This window comes from Gossypium hirsutum, chromosome D08 (assembly GCF_007990345.1).
Source record: "Gossypium hirsutum isolate 1008001.06 chromosome D08, Gossypium_hirsutum_v2.1, whole genome shotgun sequence".
NCBI lineage: Eukaryota > Viridiplantae > Streptophyta > Magnoliopsida > Malvales > Malvaceae > Gossypium > Gossypium hirsutum.
In genome coordinates this window covers 36702058-36726038 of record NC_053444.1, presented here as the reverse complement: position 1 = coordinate 36726038, position 23981 = coordinate 36702058, and the positions used below count along the sequence as shown (strand labels likewise).

The following is a 23981-nucleotide window of genomic DNA, read 5'->3' as shown; positions in this document are numbered from 1 at the left end:
ATTTATAAAAATTAAAAAATGTGTACGTATATATATTATAAAACGTATGTATGTATACATGCATATATATAACAAAATTTGAAATTTAAAGGCATAAAAAAGTAAATAATAATGATACAAGATTAATGCTGCCATACAATAGTATTAATAATATTAAAATAATTAATTTAATAAAAAAACTAAAATAACAAATAGAGGATTAAATAGCATCAATAATCAAAGACCAATGAATTTAAAACAAAGAGTATAAAAAAACAAGGCAAAATAAAATGTAAACAAATTTGAAAATAATGAATTTGAAAATGAATAATAAGGGAAAAAGAGATTTGAAATCAACAATATACAAATCAATAAATAAATTATACACAAATCAACAAAATAAGAACAAGTCACAGAAAATAAGAACGCAAGAGAGAGAGAGAGAGATTTGAGTGAATACTCTTAAGAATTATTATTACTCCCCACTCCCCTCATTTACAATGAAGGGAGAGGCCTCTATTTATAGTTGAGTCTCCCCAAATCTAACGGTATAGATCAATTACATCAACGGCTAAGATTAAAGGGTATCTACAAATTAAATATCTAAGATTACAAAATCATATCTTCTAATATTGCATATCATATCTAAGATTGTATATTCTTGAAGATTATGTTTCCATAAGCTTGTAGATGGACCTTCAACCTTTTCAAGTAATGGGTCATTCTGATCGGGCCAAATGATATAATTTTGTACTGGACTTAGACTTTGTTTTATTATTTTGGGTTTATTATTTTTTTGTGAGCCTGGGCTAAATCGGCCTATTACAATAATAAATAGAGTTAATATTTGGTACACTGGCAATATACTTTTTTTATTTCACAAACAACTTTAAAAAATTGTCATTTTTTTAAATATTTATTTTTTAATATTCTACTACACTCCTACGAGACACTTTAATCATGCTTGTGGAGTTTAAAATAGAGACGTGTCAATTTTTAAAGTTGCTTGTAGAATAAAAAAAATAATTTTTAAAGTTGCTTGTAGAATAAAAAAAATATATTGTCAATGTACCAAATACTCACCCCTTTAAAAATAAAAATATTTACCTTATGCGTAAAAAAGTAAACATGTAAAAAAATTAATATTTTTAAAATGGGCAAGTAAATATCTTAAAAATTGATTGAATAATTTATAAACATGTCATTTATAATATAAAAATATTGTAAAAAAACGACTAAGCTCCCAAGCTCAATGATTGTTGAGCATCAATTTTTTTATATAATGCCTAGAATGATCTATAATTCCTCTTCAACCCTTTAGTCCTCAACTTTTTAAAATTATAATTTGTATATTAGCAATTTTAGTCCTCAACTTTTATATTCTTTTATCAATTTGACCCCAGTTCTATATAAAAATTATAAAAAAAATAAAAATTATTTAAAAAAAATAAAAGTTTTGTATAAAAATTCTAGAAAAATAAAATCTCAAAAATATTATTTTTGAAGAACAAATATATATGGGAAATAAAGAAAATCATTATGCTACATATTTCTTCAGTGTTTCTTGAAACTAAATTAATAATATCTTGAAGTCAAGTTTCATGCCACTGAAGAACATTCAGAACTGATATCACAAAGACTTGTGAAATTGACTCTAATATTATTTTTTAAACAAAAAAAATTATACGACAAATTTTTTTTTCAAACTCAATTTCAAATTTCAATCCATTTAAATTAAGTTTCAAAACCCAAATTATATTTTAAATTTCATTTAATGAAAAAAGGAAATAAAAGAAGCAATTATTATTATTATTATTTTTGGAAGGAGATGGAAAGGAGAAGGCATAGCAGGGGCGACAAGCAGTTGATATTTGGATGGATTGGTACAGCAAATATGGATGAAAGGGGAAAATTCGAGCAGCAATAAATTGGAGAATAGAATTTTTGTATTGGTGGAACAATGTTGACTATAGTCAAACTACCCAAATTTAAATGGGACGGCTAGGGGAAGAAATAATATACTAAACACACACACCACCATCCTTTTTGCCCTTTCCTCTAAATTACTCCCCACTAATTTCTCGTATCAAATTTTACTCGAAAATTCTCCAACCTCGAAATTTTATGACGTTATACATAAAAAGGTCAATTTACGTAAATCATCACGCATTTTACTTCGACAACTTGACATTCCAATGCTAAAAATCCATGTCAATATTCAGCGAGCCCAACAATATTTGGACATCGCCACTTCTTTCTTAACTCAAGCTTTATATCTACATCGTACCGAGAGGTGAAAATGAAGCAATGCCTGCCGCCATAATTTACCTACAATTTTAAGCTATAGTGATGAATATTTAATGCTGGCCAGACTTAATTTACCTACAATTATAAGCTGTAGTGATCAACATTTATTGCTTCCCACCACTGTACCTTAACACAGCATGAACTGTCCATCACAATTCTTTTATGCAATCATTTAATGTTCAGTTTTCGCCTCTTATGTCAATTACAACCATAAAATATGATGTACCACTGCCATTTTCTTACTAATATTTTGTACATATAACATCTTCTTTCCCCTCCAATTTTATAAAAATTAAAATAATTTATTTTTTTAACTCTTAATCTTACAGTATTTATTAAATCACGTATATTTACTTTGCAAATGTGGATGTCACATTAATAATTAATTAAATTTTAAAATTTTTAAAAATATAAAAAAACTTTTTAATATTTTTTAATTTAAAAAATTAATTAATTACTAACATGGAATACACATGAACTGCCACATAAAAGAAATTAACGTGATTTGATAAATAATACAATCTCAAAAGTTAAAAAGAAAAAAAATTAAATAAATTTTGTTATAAAGTTAAAAACAAACATGGTAAATAGTATTTTAATGGTCCCCTTTGGCTCTGTTTCCTCAGGAGCTGCCTTTCCAATCCGTCATTCAACAATGATAACAACATTAGATTTACACGTGATAGATTGGATTTGTGGGAATGTTATCCGTCATATATTTATATAAATATATTGTGGACTGGTTTGTTGAGTTCACATTAATTCTTTGGATGGCCTATCAACCAATTTACATGTATCTAATTGTTGAAAATTTCATAACTTCAATTATAGGTAGAGATAGAGTTGAGATGATCTATATTTTGAAGAGTGCATGGAAGAAAAAAATTTTAATAATGTAAATTTAAATTCAAATGATGATGAACTCAGTTAAATATTAAAGAGGTAGTAACCCAACAAATATGCACTAGAATAATTAAATAAAATTGCATACAATGTTTATTTTTCTTGTTATTTTATTAGTAATAATAGTATATCAACAACTTTTTTTAGACTAACATAATAAATTATGATGGTTTGATTTTAATTTTGTTACTTGTTTAGAAATTATTTTTATCATAATAATAAATTTTTATAATAGCTAATATTTTTAAAAAAATATAAATTATGTAATTATATATAATTACAATTTGTAGCACCAAACATGACATAAAAATTATAATGTAATTACACCCTGTCAACTAAATAAGTTCATTCAATTGAAACATAACCTTAATACTACGTATTATATTACATCTTATTGTAATGTCGGAAGATTTGAAATGTCTGGAAGGTTTAAGTTGAATTAATAGTTGTGGGATTAGCCTTAAATTACTAGTATTAGTCTTCTAAGAAAAAAATATATCATAAAAAATGACATTCGCTCAATGATAAGAAGAAGACATTAAAAATTATATCAATAATTTATAATTTAAAAAATATTAAATATATTTATGAATAAATTATGATAAATATAATATTACAAATTATACATCAACTAACTTTAAGGTGTTTTTAAGTGTAAAATTATAATTTGATCGACAACTTAATAAATTTGTAGCTTCAAACCAGAAGAGGGGACGGAGGCAGAGGCAGGGGCAGGCATATTAATGGGTCACAACTGCTCTGCTCTCACAGGTAGGCATATTAATGCAACCCCCAACTACATCATCAAGTGTTTATGTTTCTATCTCATCTTCTATAAGTATCTCCATTGTCTAATCTCCTTTTTCTATCTACAACTTTTTGCATCTTTGAGAACTATATCCTCTTTCTAAAAATAAAACAAAATATTAATTAGGATATATGGCAGGTGATTCAGGGAAGAAGGAAGAGATGTCAAAGGTGAAAATCATCAGCACAAGTCATGTGAAGCCTGGAAAGATGATAGGAAGAAAAGAATGTCAATTGGTTACTTTTGATCTCCCATATTTGGCATTCCATTATAACCAGAAGCTGTTGTTTTACAAGTGTGGGGAGTTTGAGGAGAAGGTGGAAAAACTCAAGGATGGGCTGAGAGTGGTTTTGGAGGAGTTTTATCAGCTAGCAGGCAAGCTTGGTAAAGATGAGGATGGGGTTTTCAGGGTGGAATACGACGACGATATGGACGGTGTCGAGGTGGTGGAAGCCACCGCCATGGAGATCGGCATCGAGGAACTGGCGGCTGAAGACGGCACTGCCTCTTTCAAGGACTTGATACCCTACAATGGTGTTCTGAACTTGGAGGGCCTTCACAGACCTCTCTTGTCTGTGCAGGTAATCACTTTCTTTAACTTGCTGTTTTTTGTCCATTAAATTGATGAAATTGCTAGGTTAAATCACAGAAAAACTATTAAGAGCTCGAACTGCATTTTGTTCTCTCTACTTAAAAAGTGAATAAATTAATTATTATACATTAAATTATATTTTTTAAATAAAAAAATTACAATTTAACTTCTCATACAAAACCTCGAATACTTTTACCGCTAAATCTCACTTATATATATATCTCATTTCTATAGGGCAAGGATAGGTTCGTATTCCATTACATATAAAATATGTGTTGATATCATTTAGTGTCTCATGCCAACCCACCTGCAATTATTTCATTTTGACGCAACAAAAGCTTCAACCCTCTCCACTCGCCTTTTTTCCTTCTCAAGTTCATGGGCTTGAGATCCAAAGCAGTGGTAGTCCACTTGATAAAATGGACCCATTAGACAAAAAAAATCAAAATAATGACAAAATGTTTAAAAGAGAGACTACCCCATTTTATAAAATATATCAAATCATAGTTATTTGAAAAAGGAAGTGCATAGATTCATTATGATAATGATATTGTGGGATAGGTAACCAAGTTGAAAGACGGAGTGGCAATGGGGTGCGCATTCAACCACGCCATCCTTGATGGAACTTCCACTTGGCATTTCATGAGCTCATGGGCCCAAATCTGTAGCGGGTCCAACTCCGTCTCAGTCTCGCCGTTTCTCGAGCGGACCAAAGTCCGAAACACCCGCGTGAAGCTGGATCTCTCGCTCCCACCTAACCCTGTCAACGGTGACGCCAACCAAGGCCCCCAGCTGAGGGAGAAACTCTTCAGGTTTTCTGAAGCTGCCATCGACAAGATCAAGTCAAAAGTCAACTCTACCCCACCATCCGACTCCTCTAAACCATTCTCAACTTTCCAATCTCTAGCTTATCACGTTTGGCACCACGTAACCCTAGCACGTGAACTCAAACCTCAAGATTACACAGTTTTCACTCTCTTCGCTGATTGTCGTAAAAGGGTTGATCCACCCATGCCGGAAAGTTACTTCGGAAACCTGATTCATGCCATCTTCACCGTCACGGCAGCCGGGTTATTGTCGGCTAATCCACCGCAATTCGGTGCATCGTTGGTACAAAAAGCTATAGAAGCGCACAACGCGAAGGCCATCGAAGAACGAAACAAGGAGTGGGAAGCAGCACCGAAGATATTCGAGTACAAGGATGCTGGTGTGAACTGCGTGGCGGTGGGGAGCTCTCCCAGGTTCAAGGTATACGATGTGGATTTCGGGTGGGGAAAACCGGAAGGGGTGAGGAGCGGATCCAACAACAGGTTTGATGGGATGGTGTATTTGTATCAAGGGAAGAGTGGTGGACGGAGCATTGACGTGGAGATCGCCTTGGAAGCTGGAGCACTGGAGAAGCTGGAGAAAGATAAGGAGTTTGTGTTGGAAGTTTAGATCAATAATCAAGACCATTGTTATCATTTGTCTTGTCTTTCGTGATTTTGATCACAACAAATGTTATGTTTGTTAACATTTCTTACGCTATCCCCAGTTTGTTACTCGAATCTACTAGCTTGGTTATGCTGTGCTGTCAATAACAACACGGAACTTACGTCTTATGTTGGTAATGCTGTCGTTTAGGACGATACAAACGTATCTCATGTTTGTTCGATGGAGAAATACCGAATTTTTGTTATACATTTACAATAATATATATATATTTATAAATTGGTAAAAAGAACTCTCTAGTCCCTCTCAATTTCAATATTAAGCAAATTGGTCCCTTCCAAAAAAATAAGAGTTATTTAATCCCTATCAATTTAAAAAATGAGCAACTAAGGACAATTAATCATAATATTAATATTTTTCTGTCAATTTACATAAGTTTAATTGGTATAATAATATATTTAGCTCTCATAATTTGCATATTCTATCAGTTTGGTCATGATTTAACAAATTTAGCTTGTAATATTTGTGCAAACGTGTAAATATTGAGACTAAATTTGTTGAATTTTTTAGAATAAATACCAAATTAACAAAATATATAAACATCGAGGGCTAAAATTGTTATTATACCAATCAAAATTATGTAAAATTGACAAAAGACATTAACACCATGTTTAATTGTCCTTAATTGCTCACTTCCAAAATTAATAGTAATTAAATTACTCCGATTTTTTTAGAGAGATCAATTTACTCAATTTCAAAATTAAGAGGAACCATAGAAGTTTTTTACCTTATAAAATTTATGCAAAAACTAAATTAAGCTTTGATTTAAATCATAAAGGGATATTTTAAAAATCATAATCTCTAAACTATTTGTGATTTTTTAGATTTATTATGAATTTAAATTGATTTTTTTATAATTAAAAAAAACACTCAAAGTGATAGTTTTTATTTTGCAAAAAAGAACGAGTTTTTGGTCATTTACCAAGTGAATTGGTTTATAGTTGACTTGTCACACAAATTTAGCCAAATACTTAAAATATAATACTAAATTATGGTACACCGTAATAAAAGTGAAAAAAATTATGTAACAAATTATAAAAGGGCAAACTACATATCCGTTAATTTAATGTATTGTACACTCATTTTAGTCACCCATGTAACACTCTCATACTTGACCCGATCATCGAGTTTGGGTACTGGAATGTTACATTCATTTTCGAAGCAACTTCAAAGAAATTCTGTTCAATTCCTTTATGATTTTTAGCTAACATGATCAATTGGTGTTTATAATAAAGTTTCAATTGATTTTCCAGGCTTTCATCGAGCTTTTGTTAGCTCTTTCAATACTTTCGAGTCAAGTAGGGGCTAATTTGCAAAATTTTTAAAACTTTAAGGGTGCGTCGTTGTAACACCCCTAACCTTAATTCGTTGCCGAAACAGGATTACAGAGCATTATCGGACCTTTCCAACCAAGTACGAACTTTTCATATCATTTAACATACATATTAGAAACTAATCATAATCACTCATATTATCCCTTATATGAGCCCTCGAGGCCCAAAATACACATTAGAAATGAATCGGGACTAAACCGAACACTTAGAGAATTTTCGTAAAATTTTAAAATTCTTCCTAGCTGCAAGGGACACACGCCCGTATGGCCAAACTGTGTGGTTCACATGGCCAAGAGACACACCCGTGTCTTAGACCGTATGAGCATTCGATGTGGAGCACACGGCCGTGTCTCATCCCGTGTCCATGCTCGTGTAACTCTCTGACTTGGGTCACATGGCCAAGCTACACGCCCGTGTGCTAGGCCGTGTGAAAATACCTAGGCATTCTGTTTCTCAATTTTAAAGATGCAGGGGACACACGACCAGACCGCACGCCTATTTGCTAGGCCGTGTGTGACAAATGCCCGTGCCTCTGCCCGTGTGGACGAAAATAAGCCATTTTAAGGCCACATTTCTCACCTATTCTTGATTTCAACCTAAACACCTCAAATTTCATACTCATAGGCCATAACAAGACTTTCAATACAACCAATTCTTAGCTTTAAAAATGTCATATTATCACATATATCCTAATATTCTAACTACCACATTAATCAATTCACACATTTGATTACTTATATCAACCATATTTTACCAACTCATTCACCAACATGCCTATAATTTATCCATCAATTAATCACACCCAAACATATATCTAGCATAATAAGACCACACATACATATTTAAGTTGTTTATGTGAACAAAACATCATTCATAACATTTATACAAGCTAACTTTGATCAAATACACACCAACCCTATACATGTCATATAAACCATAGTGTACGTTTCAAAGACTACCGGAATGAGCTGGATAGTGTGACTTGTTATGCTGATTCAATCTCCCGACCTCACGATAATCTACAAAGACATTAAACAACATAAGTAAGCTTAATGAAGCTTAGTAAGTTCGATAGGTTAAACATAAATCTTACCGAACCTACTATAACAAATCAATTAAGTAATCATTCAATGTACACTTCCTACCAATCACAACCCTAATTGATGAATACACTTATTTTAGATCAATTCCAACATTAGAAAACAAATCTTCCAATTTCAATTATATAAGTCACTTACCAAATCTTACCAAATTGGAAAACGACTTGCGGATAACAGTACATCGTTTTCAAAAGCCTGAGGGTTGAACAGAAGCTCATGAGAGCTAAATAGAAACCCATAAGGGTTGAACGGAAGCTTGTAAGAGCTGAACGGAAACCCATAAAGGTTAAACAGAAGCTCAATAGAGCTGAACGAAAACTCATATGAGTTAAACAGAAGCTCGTGAGAGCTAAACGGAAAGTAAACATGAAAGTTCGCAACAAATGCTAAACCTCGGTTTACTTGGGTAATTTCCTGTCATTTTCTTCCAATGCTGTCAATTCATTGATTGCTGAATGTACTTATATCCCGCGTTCCACTCATTTCGAACATTCAATTTAATTTCATAGCTTTAACGATATTTCATTTTCAACAATAGTTATAAATAAATACATAATACCATTCAATAATTAAATATATATACATTAAATTTTAACCATACGAACTTACCTGGGTTGAATTGTAATATTTGTAGAAGTTCAGAGATTATTATGCTAATTTTTCTTTTTCACGAGTATCTACGGGCTCTTGATCTAAGATATAAAATTACTCATTCATTATCATATATTTCAGTTCTAATTCACTTCACAATTAATACCCCTCAATTTTTTGAAGTTACACAATTATCCCAACTTTTACAACTTTTGCAATTTAATCCCTTAACTAGTTAGTCCACTAAATGAACTAATCTTTCTCAATTGATAATTTATCAAAATATTCTAGGCCATCATACAGCCCTTACTAAATAGAATTTAATACCAAACCCTAATATTTGACCTTTTCACAATTTGGTCCTAAAATCAACATCTAACAAAATTACTATATAAAATCATCATGCAACAAAATTAAAGCTCTAAATCCATGATATTTCATCAAAAGCATCCATTGTTCATCAATGGTAATTTTCAAAATTCTCAATAAAATCAAAAACTAATGAAATAGCTAGTTGAACCTAATAGTAAAAGTCTTAAAAACACAAAAATTACAAGAGAAAGGCAAGGATTAAACTCACATGAAGCTAAAATATGAAAACCAGCTTTTAGAGCTCTTCAATGGCGTTTTTGGACAGAAAATTGGAGAAGAAATGATCTAGAAACTATTAAAATCTCATTTGGTTATTTTAATTTTATTTTATTTCCAATTTTGCCCTTAAATCACATAATTTCATTATTTTTTTCTGCTTATGCCGCCTCAGCCATCCCATGTGTGTCTATTTGCTTTTTTTCCCTCCTTTATTTACTATTTAGGCTATTTAATCACTATTCTTTAATTAGCAAGTTTTACACCTTTTTCAATTTAATCATTTTTAATTAATTAACTATCAAAATTTTAAAATTTTCTAACGAAACTTCAATACTACTTTAGTGGCACTCCGTAAATATTTATAAAAATATTTACAGCTCGGTTTATAGAAACGAGGTCTCGATACCTCATTTTCTAAACCACTTGACCTATTAAATCCTTATAAAACATAAATTACTAATGTAAAATTTTTTCCAAATTCACATTTGACTCGTAAATAGTAAATAATAAAATTTACGAGCTTAATCGTCGAATTTGGTGGTCTCGAACCACTATTTCTGACACCACTGAAAATCGGGCTGTTACAGTCGTGACTTCGGGAACCTCCATGTCGCGACGTGACTGCCTAACTTGTGCTTATTGCTACTTCGAGGCCTTCGACGTCGTGACCTCGGTTTTTTTCGCCCTGTTTTCCATTCTTCAATTTATCAACTAGGACTTCATTAATTCATTTTATAACTCTTCTATTATTTCCCCTCTTATCTTCATTCCACATCCTATATGTACATGTATTTATATAAGAATCTTTGACCTTCAGTATGTCATGCTTATATATAATAGTCACTAAATTATTAATATATTGCTTTATAGTGTTTCGAATTAAGACCCACTTTTTGTTTTTGAATCTAGACTCAATGAACTTTTTACCATTAAAATTTCAGAATTTCTACTTTGTGATAGCCCGAAATAGGGCCTAATCGGAATAGTGGTTTCGTAACCACAAACCCGAAGTGAAATAGTTTAATTTTATAAAGTTTTATTAATTTCCGATTGATTGAAATATTGTGTGAAAATATGGATAGGAAATTTTAATGATTTAGTGCGTAATTGAATTTTTAGGACTAAATTGAGAAAAATGCAAAGTGTGTCTAATTAGTGATTAAATGACTTAATTGAATTATTGCATGAAATTGGAAGTGTTTATGTGGCAATTAGACCATAAATTAGTGATATGGACACAAAAGGGTAATTCTAGAAAAATATCTAAGTAATGGGTCAAGGGCATTTTTGTTCAAATTGAGAAAAAGACAAAATAAAGTGAAAATAAGTGCCCATCCTCTTCAAAATCAGACGTTTGCTGCCAAAAAAATTCATGTCACCATGGCTAGGGTTCTTGATTTTTCTAAGCTCAATTGTAAGTGATTTCTTGCCCCGTTTTTAATTATTTTCGTATTTTTATGCTTATTGAAGCTTGAATTTCATGTCTCTACCATTTAATTTAAATGAAATTAAAGTTTAAAAATTGACCCATTTATGATATAATTGTAAATTGATTAGTGATGTTAGATAATGAATGTTTGAAGTGTTAATTACAAGTTTTACTAGATGAATTTCAATGAAAATGTTGAAAAAGGACTAAATTGTGAAAGATGGTAAAGTGTGCATGAAGTTGTGATTTTGTGAAATTGGGGCTGTTATGAGCATGAAATATGATTTAATGAATTTTATTTTTACGAGCTTTGGGACAAAAGTGGAATTTTTGAAAAGTTATGGGAAAAAATGTAAGTTCGTCAAAATATTGTGTATGAGTTGTAATTGAATGGAATATTGATAAAATGCATTAAATTGTGTTAATATAGATCAAGAAAGAAGAAATAGTGGAAGAGATCGGGGAAAAGAGAAGGTTATCGACTAATTTACAAAAATAGTCATTTTGCATCCGAGGTAAGTTACGTGTAAATAATAGTTATATTTTTATAAATTGTGAATTATATTTGATATGTGAATTAATATTAAATGTGGAAGAAAAATTGTTCATGAATTATTCAAGTGATAAAGTGTTGAAAATAAAGTATTAAGTGTAAATTCCCGGTTGAACTTAGTAATAGAAGTGGATACAAGTGACATGTGACTAGAGATCAGTGTTACAGTGTTACAGTGTTACAGTGAGTCCCGGGTGCTGGGTGATCTAGCATGTGTTGCAGTCACCTGACAGCTTGTGTGAGCAGGCCCGTGGACATTTCCAGTGTTATTGATCAGTGGTAGCTTCGGCTACATTTCAGTGGTAGCTTCGGCTACATATCAGTGGTAGCTTCGGCTACATATCAGTGTGACACTTTTGTGCTAAATCTCTACGTATCTGTGTATATTCTGAGTGTTCAACAGGATTAATAATGAGTTAAAGTGAATATGAAATGAAGTGTGTATGCAGGTACAATTGAAAGAATTGAGCATATGTGATAAATGTTAAGTGTGAAAATGTATATGCAAGTGAATAGGTAAGATTGTGCATGTGTAAGTGATTGAAATTGCTAAGAAATGTTTTGATTAGTTATATGTTAAAAGTGTTAATTATTAAATGAGTAATTATTGTTTACATGTAACTTACTAAGCTATTTGTAGCTTACACATTTTCTCCTTTCCTTTGTTTTATAGTGATTTAAGCTTGCTCGAATTGGGGATCGTCGGAGCTCATATCACACTATCATAACCATCTCGGTATTATGTGTTTTTCATAATGTTTAAAACTATGGCATGTATAGAGTCTTAATCATTTTGAGTATGTTCATATGATGTGGCTAAGATTAGCTATTGAAATGGTTAGTAAAGATTATGTTTTGGTGTTATATGTGTGTAAATGGTAGTTAATATAAAGAAGCAGTTTCTTTGACAGCAGCAGTGACGTGAATGTGAAAAATCACCATAAATAGTAGAAATGGAATTAGAGAGTGAATGATATATAAAATTAAATCTTATCAAGTATATTTTTACATAAAATAAACGGTGTAGGCAAAGAAATTTTATATTTTGAGATAATTGAATTTTAGTGTGACAGGGTCAGAATGGTTTTTGAAGTCCCCTGTTCTGACTTTAGAAAATAATTATAAATTGCAAAAAAATAATTATAGGTCATAATTTATATGTCTAGATTCCTTAGTGAGTCTATTTTCAAAAGAAATAAATTTTAATCTTATATAAATTCTGTAAAATGAGATAATTTATTTTTAGTGCTAAGAGGTCAGAACTGTCAAGTAGTGAAACAAGGGAGAGTTTAATGAATAAACTGTACTAATTGGCTAAACCAAAAATTCTAAAAATTTTATGGTAAGAAGGTATATGTGTCTAGTTTCAGGTAAAATTTACAGATTTAAATTTCGAGTTTCGTAACTCAAGATATAATTAAATTAGTGACAGTCGCGTAGGTGGACAATTTTGTTATGAATAGTGAATTTAATTTTAAATGCAAATTTTTATACTCCGAATTGGTAAGTTAAGTTGGATAACATCTCGTACTCAATTCCAGCGATGGTCTCAGGTAAGGGGTGTTTCATACTTAAGCCAATCTTCCACTATTCTGCTGCTAGACAGCTCTAACCCTTATTCACTAAAAAATAAATATCTTTCATTAAAAGTTTCATATTATGTTTCCGTTTGTTTCCCTTTAAAATAGACTTATTAATCTTTTGGACATATAAATTTCATTTCCTATTTTTTTATTACAATTTATAATGAATTTTCAAATTTATAGTAGGGGAACTCGAAATCATACTGACCTTGTCTCATAAAAATTATTATATCTCATAATCAACAATTGCATTGTTTACACTGTTACTATTATGCAAAACTAGACTCAATAATATTTAATTCCATATTTGATTCAACCTCTAACTCGATTTATACAATTTTTGGTAAATTTTCAAAGTTGTACTACCATTAGGGGTGAGCAAAACCCGATTCGACTCGAAAAATAAAAATAAAAATAAAAATTAAATTTTGAGTTAAACAAATTAAGTTATTCAAGTCAACTCGATTTTTTTCAAATTTCGAGTTCGAATGAAGTTTATTTTTCGAATTCGAATAACTCAAATAATTCGAACAAACCGAATACCAAACTATAATATTTTACATTTTTACCCAAACCCCCAAACCTTTTTACTTTTCTCCCAATACTTTTACTCCCCTCTCATCCCATCCTCATCTACCCCAAACCCATTCCTCCCCCCCCCATTGTTTTTTTGAATATTTTCCTCCTATTTACTTTCCCTTTTTATTTTCCTCTTAAACCTTTACTTTTCACCATTTACCCTCAAATAAAAATATCATCAAAAAAAAAAATTCTTGGAATGCTATTTAGATTATTGAATTGTTTAAGATTGAATTATTGATGATGCTATTAAATCTTTATAAATTTCTATTAAAATTGAATTATTGATGATGCCATAAAATATTTGTGTTAAAATTTTATGTTGGTATCAATTTCACATTTTATCTTTAAGATAACTTTTAAAAAATCACATTTTTTATATTTAATATATCTTTTAATTTCAAAATACATAGTGATAAAAATCAGAAGATAATTGAAGTAACTAAATGAGCAAAAAAGCTAACCCGTATATAAAATATTAATAAATAAATTATGAGGAGATGAAAGTTGATAACAAATTTGATTACAGTGGGTGATAGTGATTACAAAGATCCAAAATTATTTTTTTAATTTAACTCGAATAAATATATTCGATTCGATTCGATTCGAATTCAATCTCAATGGACTCGATTTGAGAAAATTTCAAATCGAGTTAGAATGATAAAATAGGATTCGCCAACTCGATTAACTCGAAATTTTTTCATTCGATTCGATCGAACGCTCACCCCCTAACTACCACTGCTGTCCATAAACTGTTTAGTGAAACATTTTGCTCTTCCATGATTTGATTAAGTAAATTCTTTCTTATTTCATTATCCATTCTCAGTAATAATAATCATATTCAAATATCATTATTACTCACTTGTAACTATTGACATTCACGACTTTCTTTTATTTAAACTTAAATCTTACAATAATTTAATTTAATCACATAACTTCTAAACTTCAATCATCATAGTAACTTCTTAATAATTTATAGGCATTTAACATCAAAAATAAAGCTAAACCTTCATGAATTCAGTAAGGTACTTGCCTATTTTCTTCCTTTGAATTCAACATTTCTGTTTTTAATCCAAAGCTTTCCTTCATCTATTTTTTTTTCTTCTCCCCCTTTTATTTCTTTTTTTGCTTTCTTGTTGCTGCCATCCCACCTTTCTCCCTTCTAGAAATCTCTATACTTTTCTTTTATTTCAATTTTAGTCATTGTACCATCAATCAATCAAATTCCACGACATTTCAAGCCTTATTTCCACAAATTTCCCCCTTTTTCTTTACACCTCATCATTTAGATATTCTAACCTTATGATTATCTTTCCAAATATCATTTAATAATGAAAAAAATACACTTAGGTCCTTCACCCATTAATTGGAAAAGTTACACTTTAGTCCATATATATTTTTTACTTTATTCAATTTAGTTCATATCTCGGTTTTCCAACTTTATATATCAATAAGTCTCCATTTCAAATTCATTAAAAAATATTTATTAAATTTTCACCCATTTTCTTAAAATGGTAAATTTGCACTTTTGGCCCCTTAACCTTTTCGTATTTATTTTTATCCTCATAATTTTTAAATATTTACATTAGGGCCACAAAACTTTTCATATTTTTTTTATGATTTAACCCCTTTCTTAATTTAATACATACTTTCTTTAATTTTATACCTTATTTCACCAATATTTTTATCTCGTATTTTTTACAACCAAAGGAGTTTTTGGGAGGTTACAACCCAACTTTAATAAATTTTCATTTTGTTCACTCGTTTTATCTTTTTAAAAATTAATTTTATTTGTATCTTTTTTTTTTCAGAATTAATTTTAGTTTTTTACTAAAAGGCAATGATGTTTGAATCAGACCATATTAGTTGGTCAAACTGGTTGGATAAAGAACTAGTCAAGGTATTGGTTCGGAGAAAATCATTAGATCAATTGACTCAAAAATTGGTACGGACCAGTTGAACCAAATTTTTTATTACTAAAATATGTAATAATTTATTTAATTGAACTAGATGGACCAATTAGATTAGTGGTTTGACCAATTCCACCATCAGTCCGATTTTGAATACTTTAGTAGAAGGAAAAACCAACAATTTTATAGAAAAAAAGTTGGATTTCTATTATAAAAACTATTTTAGTGTTATTGAAAGACAACAATTCATTTGAGCATTCATACTGAAATTGATCGGAAGGTTTTCTAATGCTTGATAAATTTCGAAATTTGGTACACTTAAGGTGGCTCCTACAACTAATCGACTTAAAAGAAGCGAACTTGATCCTCAATAGTCATCTGACTTCTTTTAAATGGATAAGTATGAAAATTTGAGATTTTTGGCTTTAAAAGTCTGATATACTAAAAGAGGTGCAGTTGAAGAAGCAAATGATTGTTTAGTTGAAAAGGAACTGGTTTTCTTGAGGTTAAATGCCATTTAGTTACTTTCTTCATCCTTGTAATATACCGTCTGAAAACTTAATGAATTTATTTCCATTGTTGAAACAAATCAAGGATGTTTTGATTGTTGAATACCCTTTCCAGCTCCCGGCTTCTTGTGTTCAGTGATACATTTGATATTGTCTAATTTTACTCTTGAAATGCCTTCTTTAATGGTTAATGTTTGTTTCTAAACCACTACTTAAATACTATCTGTAGGTCAATGGATTTAAAATCACAGAAAAATGAAAATATATTGTATTTTCCTATATCATACTCAATTTAATTTGGAATACCTTAATCCAAATCACTAAAACCATTAAAAAAATCCAAAAAAAAAAGTATAAATTTCGCTGATGCCTATCAAGTGTTGTTAGGACAGTTGTTGATCAAAGTGAAAGTAAAATCCCAGAGTTTCCTTGCCAAGGCATTATCATTAGCTTGTAAGCTAGTTTCAGCTACATTACTGTCTGCAAAATAGAGGCCAGTCTTCCCCGTAACTTGTGGATGCAATGCCACATAGCATGTGGTTGCTGCGCCCTGAAACCACCTCAATCAATCCAAACATGTAGTTATACATTTTCTACACAACTTCAAAAAGGGGCTAAAAATTTCAAAGGCTATACCTGCTCCACATTTTTAATGACATATTTACCAACAAGACCAACAAGACCTACATCAGAACCAGATTAAATAAATCATAATCGTCTCCTTTTCTTTGGTATAAGTGTAAAAACTATTCAAAATAAAGCGTACATGCTGATATAAACTGAAAGCATCTCAGTTTCAATAAAATACAAAGGGGCTACTCTAGTAAGAGGAAACCAACCTTATAATAAACAGGACATATTAATTGCTAACAGGCTCTTGGAGTATATGCTTATATGGAGTTCATGATTCCAATTTTGAGACTCATCATCCATAATAGTACATGGGATGAGAAAGGGAGACGGTCAAATGCATCATATTATAATCGTAGAATATTTGGTTTACAACACGTGTTTTACTATGTGGACGCACGAACTGGTTGGGTTTAAAGCTAGCATCTTTACAATGAACTGCAATGATGGGAGCTTTGAAGCATAAAAAGATGATCACTTTACCATATTGTTTTTAATATGCACAACCCTAGAAGGGAAAAAAAAAAAAGAAAGAAAGAAAGAGAGGAAGTAAATCAATACCATTGATAAGGTTGGAATGTCGAAAAAGGTTGGTTGCAATGGCACCTGGGTGAAGCGAATTTGCAGTTATGGCCACTTCATCTTCCTGTTTAAAGAGCATACCACCAAAATATAACAGCATGTTTTGGTTGTCATGACTACCATGTACTTTATCTAATAAGTTCCATTGTTTGACATTCTTGTGCACTAATTCAGTCATATGCGAGAATACAAGTCCTAGGTGGCAGATGAAATAACACCGATTAACAAACCAAACTCAATCAACCCTGCTCTTTATATCATACTTCCCATTTTATAAGCACAACCATAATTTCAATTTTTGCTAAGAAAAATATAAAGATTTTAAATTACATAACTACAGAAAAAACCACTAAATTGTTAAAAGTAATGTTACTGACGTAATAAGGATCCTTGGACATGGAAGTCACCTTTAAACGTCTTGCAAGTTCATTAGCATGCAAGACATTGGCAAGCTTTGACTGGCCATATGCAGATAAGCTGTTGTACCTATAAATTGTCAATTCACAAAGAGGTATTAGGATAAAACATAAAAGCTTCCACTATGTGATTTGATTATGATTTAAGTATTGAATGTATAGATGGTCTTACCCTGATTGATCATTGATTTTGTCAAATCGAATACCTTCTGGATATGAGAATTTGTGACGACGGGACGAGACATTTACAATTCTTCCTTCTGTCCTTCCTTGTGCTGTTTTCTTCATGGTTTCCAGCAATAGATGTGTTAGGAGGAAGTGTCCTAACAAGGGAAACAGATTTTCTTCATTGCACTGTTCTGTCATTTTCTTTCCTTCTTGCTTGTTTATACTTCAAATCATTGCTTTCGAAATTTCAAACAATCAAGTAGGCATCTAACCATTACTATGTCTCTTTTCACGAAACCTTACCCACGTGGTTTGTGGCGAGCTGTAATTCTATGCCATCTTTTGAAAGCATGAAGGGTGTAGCCATGATTCCTGCATTGTTACTTTAAAAAGTACATATTCCTCTTAAATAATTTTCAAAGATAACAAACATTAGCATACACTGGCAAATACACTTACATGAGGATGTTGAGTGGAAGACCAGAGGATATGAAATCAGCAGCAAATTTCCTCACTGATGCCAATGAACTCAGATCTAATTCCATTGCATCAATTTTGGCATTGGGATTTCTCTTAGCTATTGTTTCTTTAACTTCCCTCCCAGTAGTCATATTTTTGACCGCCATAACTACATGGACACCGCGCAGTGCAAGAACTCGTGCGGTTTCAGTGCCAATACCACTTGATGCCCCTGATGCAATTTCCTCACAAATTTTATCCTTATTTCACACTAATGACTTTTATGTTGGTGAAGCTTTAACAAGCGCAGTGAAGTATATCCAAAAACATAAGTTAACATCTCCAAACATATTTATTTGCAGATATAAGAGTAATTATTCTTTCCAATAATTAAAAGAAGAGAGAGAGAGAGAGAGAGAGAGAGAGAGAGAGAGAGTAGATTTTACGAAAATTTCTAAACCCAAAATAAAAAAAAAGCAAGGACCTGTGACGACGGCGGTTAGACCAGTGCCGTCAATCCCTTGTGTAACTTCTTCAGCTGTAGAAGAAGCTGAAAACCCAGACGCCCCTTTCCTGCTAAACAACCACATTTCCTGCTAAACTTAGCTCCCAACACTCTATTTTTCTTGTTGGATTAAATGGAAATGCAATCAATTTTTTTTATTATAATATCGAATTTAGCTATTAATATTTAAACTTTTAGCTAAATTTTGTGATTTTTTTTAAGTGCCAAATTTGGCAGTTAATCTTTTCGAAAAAAAATCGAATTGATTTTTTAACAGAAATATAAATTAAAATGTTAAAATTTTAAATACAACCGTTCACATTATAATTTACATATATTTCATGCTTTTTTTTAAATTCTTTTATGAACTTTTGCTTTCGAATTTTTTTAAATATTTTTATAATTTTAATTTATTTAGTGACATGACATATAAAATAAATAGTATCATGTTAACATGAATTACACGTGGGCTGCCAAGGACTGTAACGCCAACTCATTAAAAAAGTAATATTTTAGTCAACATTTCTGTTCAATAAAAGCAATTTGATTTTTTTAAAAAAAGTTATCGTTCAAACTTGGCTAAAAAAATGAATAGAGCCAAATTGACAAAAATTCTAAACATTAAAAGCTAAATTTATTATTATCTTTTTTTTTTTAATAATCTCATTATAGATTCTGAACTCATCTTTTTTGTTTTATATAATGCCTAGAACTACTCATAGCCCATTCCAACCCATAAATAGGAGGATAATGCGCTTTAGCGCACTCGAACCCACATTTTCTTGTACTGGCAATAATACTCATATCAATCGAGCTAATATACCCTTCTTTTTTAATATATTATATCCATGGAAAATGATTGTATGAAATAATGACGCCACGTCATCTGTATTCCTTTTCTAATAGTTTAATGTCACATCAACATTTTTATCTTGAAAAAAATCAAATCCAAATAAAAATCCTGAAAAGAATGAAACTATTGATGTGACATTAAACTATTGAAAATGAATAATATATTTGTTTCAAGAATCCTTTCTTATATATCCATATATTATTATTTAATTGTATAGTTTAGTTGGTGTATCTCATTGACATAATCCTAATTACTAAAAACTCATTCTATTTATTTACTATGAGATTATTTTTATCTTTTTTTTTATTTCATTATATAAAATTTTTAAAAAAACTACACATTATGATATTTAAATTTAAGATATTGTAATCTTTAAATTTCAATTTTATTATTTCAACCAAACTCTTATTTAATTTTTTATATACTTTTTTATAAATATATATTACTTTTATGTTTTTTATTTACATTGAAAGTGTATTATTGAGAGATGTCAAGCACCCAAATCCAATAAAGCTCAAATATAAGAACAAGAAGAATTAGAAAAGAAGAAGAAGAAGAATATTAGCTAACCTATTCCGATGAATTGAACTTAAAGTAGTCAGTATTGCATCGTTGGATGTTTTTACTATAACTAATATATATTAGTATAGACGGTTTTGATGTATCATTTTAAATTTAAAGATATTTTTGTAAAAAACTATTTAATATATAAAAAATATTTATAAATATTAAATGAGATTAAATAAATGGGGTTAAAATAAAGTTGAATATTTTAAGGGGTTTTTTCTCTCTTGTTTATTTGTTATATAAGTTGTTTACTTCTTTTATTGTTTATTATTATTTTTTCTATTTTAAAGTTTAAAGTTGCTAAACTTTACATTGGATAAAGTTTGAAGTTTAAAGTCAAATTTTACAATTAAAGTTGTAATACCTAATTTTAGCCCAGGCTCATATATGGAAACATAATTTTCGAGGATATGCAATCTTAGATATGATATATACAATCTTAGAAGATATGCTTTTGTAATCTTAGAGATTTAATTTGTAGATACCCTTTAATCTTAGCCGTTGATGTAATTGATCTGTATCGTTAGATTTGGGGAGGCTCAGCTACAAATAGAGGCCTCTCCCTTCATTGAGGAGGGGATCAATAAAAAGAAAGCTATTATTTTTGCAACACAGAGAGTTCAAATAGCGGGAGATACAAAATTTTTTAACACAGAAGGTTATTTTTTTTCCATTTGGTATTCTTCATTCGTAGTTTCGTTTTTTATTTTATTTTTATTTATTTATTCCGCTTAAAAATACGAAGAAAAGAAAGGAGGAAAGGGATTTTACCTTTTTTCGTCGAAATCGTCGGATGGTTGCCATCTCCGTCGCGATCGGAGTGTTGGCATAGGCGAACGGCGACGCAAAATGGGTTAAGAAGAAACCCTAGCAGAGAGCATTTGTTTTTTATTTTTATTTATTTTTTTCTTTCTACTGCAAATATTTTTTTTACAAAAAGGAAGAAAACTGTTTTAAAACCTAAGGGCAAAACGACACCGTTCGGTTTGGGGGTGGGTCCGCGCGTCGACCCGACCTGCAGGTTGGGTCCGCGCGTTTTCACCCTAAATGGGTAATTTGCGCGATTGCCCCTCGATGTTTTCACATTGTTCCAGATCTATTTTTTAAATTTACCCGATTCATTTTCAATTTATTCACTTTAGCCCATGTCAATACACAGCGTTTTGGGAAGTTGGGTTATTGCCCATCTGGACCCCCATGTATTCGCGTGTGGCATTTTCGTCCCTCATTTTACTTCTAATCCCATTTGTTGCCTGCTAATTCGATTTCAATTACAATGTGACTTTTTTTTACTCAATTTATTACCTTTTAGCATTATTATTTTATTATTACTATTTTTGTTTTATTCCCATAATTGATACGTACATTAATTTTCATTTATCTTCTTACACGCATATTTATTTTTTTTAATATAGAGTAATCATTATTTTTTATGTATATATGTAATTATTTTATATATATGTACAGATTTATTATATATATGTATATGTAAATATATTTTTATATTTTTTAAAATGAATATTTTTATATTTATCTATATACGTTTATATGTTTATGTTTTTTAAAATGCTCACATACATATATATTTTTAATACATATTTTAATCTAAATATTTTTTTTATATTTTTCTTTATTTCATAAATGCATTATATATTTATATAAATTTTATAATTCAAAATTTTATATGTAAATCTTGTGTTTGTTTTTTTTCTCCTCATAATTTCAATAAATATATTATGTACCTTTTTATTCTTTATGCGTTTTGTTTATTTCCTTCTTTTGTTTATCGATATTATGTTTTTATTTATGTTTTAAAAGCATGTTTTTATGTCAATTTTGTTTATTTATTGTTTATATTATTTCTATACAATTGTTGTACTTGTTATTGTGACTTTATCACACGCATTCAATATAACATTACATCATCTTTTTACTTGAATTTAAAAATAGAATTTTTCAAAATAGAGATAATACTCGTATTTAGGATTTTCAAGGAAATTGAGCCCTAACGTATTGGGTTCCAATTTTCTTCGTTAAATCTAACAATCGAGTATTTCTCTTTAATCCAAAAATAAGAATTCATTATTGGGAATTCAACACGTTGTGTCCTAACGTATTGGATGTGACGCATTGATTTCTCGAAATGAAGATTTTTTCTAAAAAATAATAAAGGAAATATTCCAAGTTTGGGATTTTGGAGGAATTGTGCCCTAACGTATTGGGCCGCGATTTCTTAAATCTTGAATAAATGGATATTCTTTTAAATTTTTATTACACAAGTATTCTGGCCTAATTCATTTTTGAGGAAATTAGAATGTCGTGCCCTAACGCATTGGGTGTGACATTTTCTTTCTCTGAAATGATAAGGGTCTTAATACATAACGTTTTTAAGTTTTTGCTAAGGATTATATTTTTTAAATTTTCGATATTAAGACATTAATTAATTAACTAGGTACCAATTTTTGGGCGTAATGAGGGTGCTAACCCTTCCTCATACGTAACCGACTCCCGGACCCGTTTTTCTAAAAATCGTAGACCAAAATCGTTTTTAGGTGACCCAATCACACCTCAATAAAAGATTGGTGGCGACTCCCAATTTTCATTTTTTAAAGTCGACAATCTAAAATTTTTGTTTTTCAAAAAAATGGTTTCGACAAAAGTTTATTTTTTATTATTTATTACTCTAAATAGTGAAAAAAAGTAATTTTATATATTTTTTTGAACATTTTTATGCATCAATCATTCCACAATGTCTTAGATATGTAATTAAAATGAACTAATACAATGTATACATATTAAAACTTTCACCAAGTGATGAAAACTACGAGCATCTGAACTGTTTTCCTCTCCTTTCCCATTTTGTACTTCCATCAGTGAAATTCATTCTTGCAATCGTCTTTGGCATATCGCATTCTTGATCACATCTTCCTGGTTGATCTGAGCTCGTCGGAGTCCCCATATTTATTTCCTCCAATATCCACTATATTTTTCAACATTTCCCTCCAATTTCAATTGGATCTTTCACCGTCTTTTTTAAATAGCTAGCGTCTATCCACAACAACCAATTCTCTAAATTTGGTTTTGCCTCAACATGGGTGGATCTCGTTTTGCACTATGTGCGATCAATTACATATAATTCTGACGATAGGTCTAAGAAGGGGGATCCATTAAGCCCCTTTCTATTTCCCTTTTATGGCGAATGACTTTCTTCTCTGTTGCGGATGACTACTCGAGATAGATTAGTGAAGGGTGTTTAGGCTTCGAGATCAGAACTGATAGTCTCCCATTTATTCTTTGCGGATGAAAGTTTAATTTTTGGTGAAGCTACTTTGGCAGGGGTACGTCATATTAAAAGTATTCTTAACAAATATGAAGGGTTTTCGGATCAGATGGTTAACTTTGATAAGTTTTTTATTTGCTTCAGTCCCAATGTTGATGCTATGACGCAAGATTGTATGTTGTTGGAGTTGGGAGTTCGAGATCTTGGTATGTCGATTGTGGTGGGGCAGAATAAGAAGGTGGCATTTTATACCATTAACGGA

The 23981-nt window shown here is 30.6% G+C and overlaps 2 protein-coding genes across 3 annotated transcripts; one reads left to right on the top strand and one right to left on the bottom strand.

Moving 5' to 3' along the window:
- Window positions 1-3820: 3820 nt before the first annotated feature.
- On the top strand, window positions 3821-6188 carry LOC107917823 (BAHD acyltransferase DCR). Of its 2 annotated transcripts, none has more exons than XM_041098157.1 (3): window positions 3821-3960; window positions 4136-4578; window positions 5151-6188. In XM_041098157.1, exons 1-3 carry the CDS (start codon window positions 3933-3935, stop codon window positions 6024-6026), a joined length of 1347 nt encoding a protein of 448 aa, XP_040954091.1. In that variant the 5' UTR covers window positions 3821-3932; the 3' UTR covers window positions 6027-6188. The 2 variants fall into 2 exon arrangements, with proteins under 2 accessions (XP_040954091.1, XP_016702655.2); XM_016847166.2 differs by having other exon boundaries at window positions 3955-4027.
- A 10327-nt stretch (window positions 6189-16515) lies between these two features.
- LOC107917816 (short-chain dehydrogenase TIC 32, chloroplastic) lies at window positions 16516-19265 on the bottom strand. The gene is made up of 8 exons (XM_016847154.2): window positions 18999-19265; window positions 18515-18746; window positions 18359-18438; window positions 18060-18210; window positions 17879-17957; window positions 17451-17535; window positions 16896-16942; window positions 16516-16809 (listed from the first exon to the last, which is right to left on the bottom strand). The coding sequence occupies exons 1-8, from the start codon at window positions 19102-19104 to the stop codon at window positions 16633-16635; spliced, it is 957 nt and encodes a 318-aa protein (XP_016702643.1). The 5' UTR covers window positions 19105-19265; the 3' UTR covers window positions 16516-16632.
- Between the last annotated feature and the right edge of the window lie 4716 nt (window positions 19266-23981).

Excerpts from the sequence above, each read along its gene's own strand:
- LOC107917823 (XM_016847166.2), top strand. The coding sequence starts at position 3,973 with ATGCAACCCCCAACTACATCATCAAGTGTTTATGTTTCTATCTCATCT. Across the intron at positions 4,028-4,135 it reads TTCTATCTCATCTTCTATAA|GTGATTCAGGGAAGAAGGAA; the intron begins GTATCTCCATTG and ends GATATATGGCAG. Across the intron at positions 4,579-5,150 it reads GACCTCTCTTGTCTGTGCAG|GTAACCAAGTTGAAAGACGG; the intron begins GTAATCACTTTC and ends ATTGTGGGATAG.
- LOC107917816 (XM_016847154.2), bottom strand. The coding sequence starts at position 19,104 with ATGTGGTTGTTTAGCAGGAAAGGGGCGTCTGGGTTTTCAGCTTCTTCT. Across the intron at positions 17,958-18,059 it reads AAAATCAATGATCAATCAGG|GTACAACAGCTTATCTGCAT; the intron begins GTAAGACCATCT and ends GACAATTTATAG. Across the intron at positions 16,943-17,450 it reads ACATTCCAACCTTATCAATG|GTCTTGTTGGTCTTGTTGGT; the intron begins GTATTGATTTAC and ends GTTCTGATGTAG.